Here is a 7758-nt window from a genome sequence, read left to right as displayed (position 1 = left end):
GAAGTGAAGCCACAGTGATGGCAAGTTCCAGCATTTCCTGAGTGCTGTGTTTATTGGTGTGTGTGCCAATAAATCTCATAATTTTTCCCTGAAGATTTATCTTAATGAATAAGATGATAACAAAACAACTCTTTAGGGTTTTTCTATAACTGCCCAATTATCATCCAGGTATCACATGAATTGACATGATCGAATGTGAACTCATAGGGTCCATTTCCTAGGGCCCTGCCCTTCATCATTATTTATATTTTACTGATATTTTGAGATCATTTTTCAAATAACTTCCTTTTTCAATGGACAAATTGAGAATACTTGTACCTTTCTTTAAATATTTCCTCATCTCTCAAAAATCTGAAAAAAAATTCTTTCTGACACTGACAACTGTAACATTTCTTTTTCTGTACGAGCCTGCCATCTCCCAAAATGACACAGAGAATTTTAATTATGAAAGTTGTGCCTTTAGATTAGACTTGTTCTAAATCAGCATTTATAACTTATAATTTATTTTTATAAATAATTTATATTAATCTATGTTCTGTCACGTGGTATTACCTGTCTTCAATCTGGTACCTCCTGTTTCTTCTCTGTGTCTCCCGATGTCTCCTTTGTGTCTAGATTCCTTCTCCTCTTTCTTTTTCTCTCCCTGGAAATCCCAACTATACCTCCTGCCTAGTGATTGGCTTTTTAGTTTTTTATTACACTACTACCAGAAATGCATCTTTACACAGTGTAAAAGTATCCCATAATAGACAGTATTGTCACTTTTGTGGACTTTAGCTCCATAGAAGATACCAGACAGAGTCAGGTTGGTTTTGTTCATATCAGTGTTGTCCCATATATATATTTCATGAAGCCTTACTTAAAACACGTTGAAAGTAAGCATTGTTAGAATCAAGGGCAAGATAAACAACTTATGGTGCAATTCACAAGTTTTTAAAAGACAAATAATTTTAAATAATGTTATAAGTCAAAGAAAGATACAGGAGAGAAATGCCAACTAAACGAAGTGAATAAGAGAGAGGGCAATAGGGAAGAAAACAAAAAAGGCACTCAGATGCCATTTGCTTCCTTAGCATAACATGAACCACACCAGTGACCATATGGCACAAACAGCAGAACCTAGCTTTTATTAGTGTCATGCTTTGATGCAAACACAACGGTATCCCTTAATGTTGATGTAAAGATCATCAGGTCTACACTGCAAGATGGTTTAAAAACTAAAAACAAAGGAATCCCTAACATACCTGAAGACGGGATAAACAAATAGAAGGAACAGTGGTCCTCATTTTTTTCCATCAGCAAGACTGCATAGAGTTTAGGAATGAAGCTTCAATGGAAAGCTAAGAGAGTAAATTACATTTGTAAGTAAATACTAGTTGAATGCCTCAGTCTGAATTAACTGAACAAACATACACTGAATATGTTGCAGCACCACTATTTTCTAAAGATTAGTAAATAATCAGATAGAGATGAGCCCTCTGTTCATGGAGTCTTGTCTAATTGAGATGTTATCACAGAAACAATTGCAAAAATAATTAGTTATCCTCAGAAGTTTAAGGTAAAAAGAGCCTTTGTTGGGGTTTCTGAAGACTTTACAAAAGACCTTAAACACATTAACATACCCTAGTACCATTTTACTTATGCTTTTACCAGTATGAAAGGTGAAAAGAACAATTCATGATTAACTGTATTAAAATGATTCGGACCAAAGAAGCATTGCTTCAAATATTGTTTTTAAGTGAAGAACTTCAATAGTAAGAATTAAACATTTCCACATATATTAGGGTACTTTATTCCAAAGGTACAGTTTAAAATAAAAGAAATGAGTAAATTTTCCCAACAAGTTTTTAATCTAGTGAGTTAAAACAAATAGGAAAAGTTGCATTTTGTTATAGTAACTGAGAGCAATACAATGTGTGAAAATAATGTGTTCTGCTCAATGGAAAGCCAGTTGACCCTCTTTGTAAGCTGAAAAAGAGAAAGTTCCCCAGAACATGCCAAGGCAAAGCAGATCCCTTCTGGATAAAATGCACAAGCAGAAGATCTCTCCAAAGAAGACTGTTGTTTAAAACACATGGTGGGATAAAGCCCTTACTAAATTGTATGTATTGTAAAGAAATCAGAGTGTCTGGAGTGACTAAGAAGAGACAAGAGAAGTCAGTTATGAGAAAGCCATATGATTTCAGCCCGTGAGATGGCTCAGATCCTGTGGTACTTTGAATGAGAATGGTCCCCGTTAGGTTCAGATATTTGAATGTAGTCCCCAGTTTATAGAACTATTTGGGAACGATTAGGAGCTATATCCTTGTTGGAGGAAGTTGACTTTGTTGGAGGTATGGAAGTAGGCTTTGAGGTTTCAAAAGCCCACTTTGCTGCTCCTAATCTCTCTCCTCTCTCTTTTCTCTTTTCTCTCTTCTCTCTTCTTTTCTCTCTTCTCTCCTCTTTTCTCTCTTCTTTCGTCTTTTCTCTCTTCTCTCTCTTCTCTCTCTCTCTCTCTCTCTCCCTCTCTCTTTCTGCATGTGTGTGTGTGTGTCTCTCTCTCTCTGTCTCTCCTCTACTCTCTCTTTCTCTCTGCTTGATACCTGCAGTACAGGGTTTAAAGCTCTCAGCTACTACTCCAGTACCATACTTGTTTGCTTCTCACCATGATGCTAATGGACTAGCCTCTAAAACTATAAGCTCACCATTAAATGCTTTCTTTATAAGAGTTGCATTGGTCATGATGCTTCTTCACATCAACAGAATAGTAGTTAAAATGGGTGGTAAAGGCAGTTGCCATGTAAGCCTGGTGAGCTAAGTTTGATCACTGGAACCCACATGAAGGAGGAAAGAGAGAATAGATTCCAGAAAATTGTCCTGTGATCTCTATATATAAGTACTATGGTACACACACACACACACACACACACACACACACACTAATGATAATAATGATGATGACTATTATTATTAGAAAATAAAAAGAAAGAAACCATCATACTTCAACTAGGAATTTAAGTATCCATACAATAAATGGTGACTGCTTTAAGTTATAGACAATGGAGAACTATCAACTTTATGTATCTCGAATATATTCAGAAGTAAAAATACATTTTAACTGGTTATTCCTACAACCATGACAAATAACTATACCATATCCAGTATGATATGGTATATGATAGTGATGGGGTGTGGAGCAACAGATCCTAGCAACAATAAAACCATGTAATTCATGCCATGAGTAAGAGACAGTCCCATGTGAGTATTAAATAAAGATGAAAATTGCCATAAAAATGAGGAATTGTGTCTGGGTCATAACTAGCTTGAGATGTTCCAGCCATGTTCAGTCTGCATTATGAACATTTGGGTTGGAGAAAGAGGATTATAAATTACTAATTATTATAACTGATTATTGGCTTAGGTCTACCACCAATCTATCAGTAAATCCTGGAAACGAAGCATGTTTTAAGGTATTCTTTTTATTAACTCTATGGCTGTATATATAAAAGGAATAAGCAAATGACATTAAAAGCCATGTTGGAATCACCATCACCATTCCATAGAGCTATTGACTAGTTACTCTTATTGCAAATTCGTTACCTAAGATTGACGAAATGAATCTCAGAATGTGTGATACTGACAAAAAAATTCTAGAAGCTCATAATTGAAATGATTTCTTTTGTGGATATTCTTACCTATTGAATGAGACCTAAATTTTCATCAAAGCTAGGAAAACAGATTTGCATACATTGGCTTAATAATACCACTGTTAACATATGTTATGAAGGAAAATAGTCACACACTGTTTAGAGTCAGATGGGAGGCTTATTTCTGATGTTTGGACAACTCTGATAAACTTGTTCATTATCATTTATACAGTTGCTGCAATAAGAAATGAATTCTGTTAAAAATGTAAAATAAGGTATTCAGCTTTTAAAAGATACCAATTTATCCTCCAACTTACAAATGCATTTTAAAAATAATATTTCTTCCTAAACAGGTGCTTCATTAGCTAAAATAGAATCATAGTTAGTTTTTGATATGAATATAACTAAGCACAGTAGAAAAACAAGTGTTAGTGTCAAAGAACTAGAAAATCATTGCTTTCAAAGAGACAGAAAGTTGATTTAATCAGCATTTCTAATTTTGGAACTTCGTTTGGAAATATCTGAACAGTGTGTCTGGTCCCCTTTTCCCCTTTTTCATGGATTTTGTGTTACGAGTCCTCACGCGCTTGGTTTTCGGTGTTGGTGTATGTCTTCTTTTGGTGGTTTCAGAACTTGTACCCCGTATGAACTCCAGCCAGGAGACCCCTGGAGGTAACCGGTGGTGACTTCGTACACCAGTAACAACATAACCTGAGAGAGGAACAAGAGTGGAGTCTTTGCAAGGAGAGGGTGGAGAAGGAAAACCAGTAGAGGAAGACGAGGAAGAAGAAGAGGAAAGGGAGGAGCAAGAAGATGAAGAAGATGAGGATGGGGCTTGAACTGGGGCTTGAGGCTGAGTACTATTTCTGTTTTTAACATAAAGCAGCCAGTCAATAGCTTGGGGCTCTTGACTTACATCTTTGTCTTCAGAGGATACAGCCAACCACTTTTGGTTTGTCTTGAGTCCCTGGATTAAATCAGATTCAGAGGCAGGGAAAAACTGTGTTATCTTCTCTAATTCTTCAATGTTATCATCGAGGGCTTCTAGATTATCATCAGGTTGATTATCTTTCATGGGAAATTGGCAACAGGACGAGGTAGAAGTCTCTGGGAGGGAAAGGATAAGAACTAATTTTACGTCTATTTTCCCATCAGAGCTGATCTCAGGTGTCGGGATGACAAAGAGTGTGGCACACCGTGGATCTTTCTTTCCTGTAAGGTGACTACACTGAGATTTTATACAGGAAGCACATTCTAAACAAACAGTATATGTTGATGAAAGGCGGGGACCAGGATGAGGATTTGGCCTTCCCCTCATTCTTCGAAAGAGAATTTGCCTAGAGAGATCCTTCTGGATTGTAGACTTGGAAATAGAATTGACAATTTTATTTACAACATCAACAGGGACAGTACCTCCTTTAATAATGCAGGGATGACTATAATCTAAGGACCATGGGACTTCATTCTCTGTTTCCGTCTTTACCTTTTGTTCAACACTACCTTTACTCTGGAGTCTGGAACTCAGAATTGGAGCATTTTTGTTTTTGATGCAGGGTTTGGGGCTTGATACTCTTTGGCCTGAGATATTTGGTTTATGAGGAACCGATGAAAGGGGACGGGCTCTGGATTTGTCTTTGAGTGTGGCAATACTCTGGACCTTGTTGTGACAAGCAGGTGAGCTGAGGGTCCAGGTTCTAGGCTCACATTTGAGCGTTGTTTTAGGTTTTGGCTGGCATGCTGACAAACTTGGAGATGGATGAACAGAATGTGGTGGTTTCCTTGATTTTACTTGGGAAAGAGGCAAATTTAGAACATTGTTATTAGAATTTGATGCAGGACTTTTCGAAGCTTTACGTTCAGACAGTGGTGAATTCTGAGACATTCGATTGGACTCCGAAGAAGATGAAGTTGGAGGAGAGTCATTTTTTTGAAGCTTGTGACTGAGTTGTGGTGAGCTCAAAACTTTTTGATTGGATTCTAATAAAGATGACCAAACACAGTCCAGTAAGGGTTCCTTCTGTGATTTAGATGTACCTAATGATGAGGTAGATTCACTTGGACTCACGTCCAGAGAAGGTGAAGTCCAGATAACATTTAGGGAAGGTGTTTCTTGATGTTGAAGGGTAGATGGCGATAGTGTTGAGACTCTTTGAGTAGACTCAGATGAAGGTGATTCCCAGCAAGGGTCAATACTTGATGATGTCTGAGGCTTTGGGAGCGATAATCTTGATCTCAGAGCTAATTGACTGCGTTCCAGTGCTGAAGCATTGGTAAAGCTGGGTGAAGAGATTGTCGGGGGCTTGAGGTGAGACACAGGTGAACCCAAGGATTTCCAAGAGGTATTAAAGGAACTTTTCAAGTGGAGGTCTTTCGAAGGTGTTGCTGGACATTTGGAATATAATGATGATGATTTCATAACCCTGTTATAGGGATCTTGTGCCACTTTAGAGCTCGGAGGAGTCAGTGTACAGAAGCTCTGGGCCTTCTTGTTAAAGCTTCGTCGCGGCACTGTGACTATATTTTGAGACTGTTCTTTTGCCACAGGTTGGCTGTTGAATTGGTTTAATGCCTCATATGTGTATTGATGTATAGGTGAATTGATTGTAGTTTGTTGCTGAGAGTCGTCTAAATGCACAAAATGTTGATCGTGATATGTTAATGGAACCATCTTGTGCTGGAGCAGAGATCTTTTGGGAAGCAGTAGCTTACAGGGATGTTTTAGGAACAGTCTTTAGAGCAAGAATCCATGGGCAATGGGCACTTAAATAAACACTAATAGTTCTAACTTCTACTTTGTTATGTTTGTGTTAATGGAAATGGTGTAGAGTGTACAACAATTAAGCAGCAAATGAAATTGGGGAGGGGATGTCACCATTGAAGTCTATCTTCTGTCTTCCATTTAATTTCCAAGAGCTTTTTGGTTTTTTTCCTCTCTGTCTCTCTTCTCTTTACAAAAAAATTCCTGTTAACAAAATAGTAGAGTTTAGAAGAGGTCCTCACAGGATAAAATTTTCTTAAACTTTAGGACCTAGAACCTAGGGTTTATTCAGTAATCCCCAGAATATGCACATCAACCACCTCACATATCTTTTGAATTAATTTTTCTAAGTGCACTACATATCTATAAAAGATATATTTTCAATTTAATCAGCTAAAGACTAAAATAATAAATAGAAATCTCTAATAGTTCCCAGGATAAGTACTCAAAAACCAAGAGCAACAATTACTTTCACTTTATTAATTATTGCATTTCTTTAAAACTTAATTAAAATATTTCCATGCCAAGCAACAGCATCTTAAGGAAAGATGAAATGCAAGTTGAAAATATTGGCTTCAGTTCTCATTTTCGTCATATTTTGACTTATGTCTAAGAATCTAAACACCTAATTGAAGGTCATTGCTGTTTGGCACATCAGCATTGAAGGCACGGGCTGTGTCCTTCTAACAGTCTCAAAAACTTTTGACATGTATTTTTTTATACTATTACACTATTATGTAATATTTTATACTATTTTATAGCTATTTCTATTATTTGCCCATTTTCTGCCACCAAACATAAAAAAGCAAACTCTTTCTGGACAGATACGCCTGATGCTCGCTCATGGGTTTTACAGACTTTTGATATGTCTGCAAAGGAGTGGTGAATTTGAACTTTCGCTGTTTTTTGGCTTTGGTGTGATGTGATATGTCACCTAATATCTTAAAGAGAAAAAAAATGTGCACTCTATGAGACACTGAGTGGCATTCTACACATCTAATGGCTTATATCTAACTCTCTGAATTCTCCCCCTTCTTGACTTTCACATCATCTTGCTGTGTAATAATACCCTTTAGACTTTTAAATCAATAAGCCGTCACTTTCACTTAACTTTAGTAATCAAATTTAGAATCAAATACATATCACAGAAAGACCCACATGTGACAAAATAAACATAAGACAAGCAACTGGGTTATACTGATGGTATATACTGGACATTATAAAGAAAAGAAAATGAAAGAAAAGACAAATATGGAGATTAGAAAGACAAAAAACCACAAACAGCCAATTCAAAACTGAGGATATTTACATATTCTGCTCCTATGTGACAATAAAAGTTCAAATTTCTCAGAAGCCAACAAAGTGCCCATTTAA

The 7758-nt window shown here is 36.7% G+C and overlaps 1 protein-coding gene across 1 annotated transcript; it reads right to left on the bottom strand.

Moving 5' to 3' along the window:
• Nucleotides 1-4119: 4119 nt before the first annotated feature.
• Nucleotides 4120-6294, bottom strand: LOC121465265 (casein kinase 2 subunit alpha' interacting protein). Its single transcript, XM_041678451.1, has one exon. The coding sequence runs from the start codon at nt 6292-6294 to the stop codon at nt 4120-4122; it is 2175 nt and encodes a 724-aa protein (XP_041534385.1).
• Nucleotides 6295-7758: the final 1464 nt, after the last annotated feature.

Source organism: Microtus oregoni, unplaced genomic scaffold (assembly GCF_018167655.1).
Source record: "Microtus oregoni isolate MIOR12 unplaced genomic scaffold, Mior012 000030F_ref0000283, whole genome shotgun sequence".
Lineage (NCBI taxonomy): Eukaryota > Metazoa > Chordata > Mammalia > Rodentia > Cricetidae > Microtus > Microtus oregoni.
The sequence above is the reverse complement of the archived record's forward strand: the minus strand, read 5'-3'. Positions and strand labels throughout refer to the sequence as shown.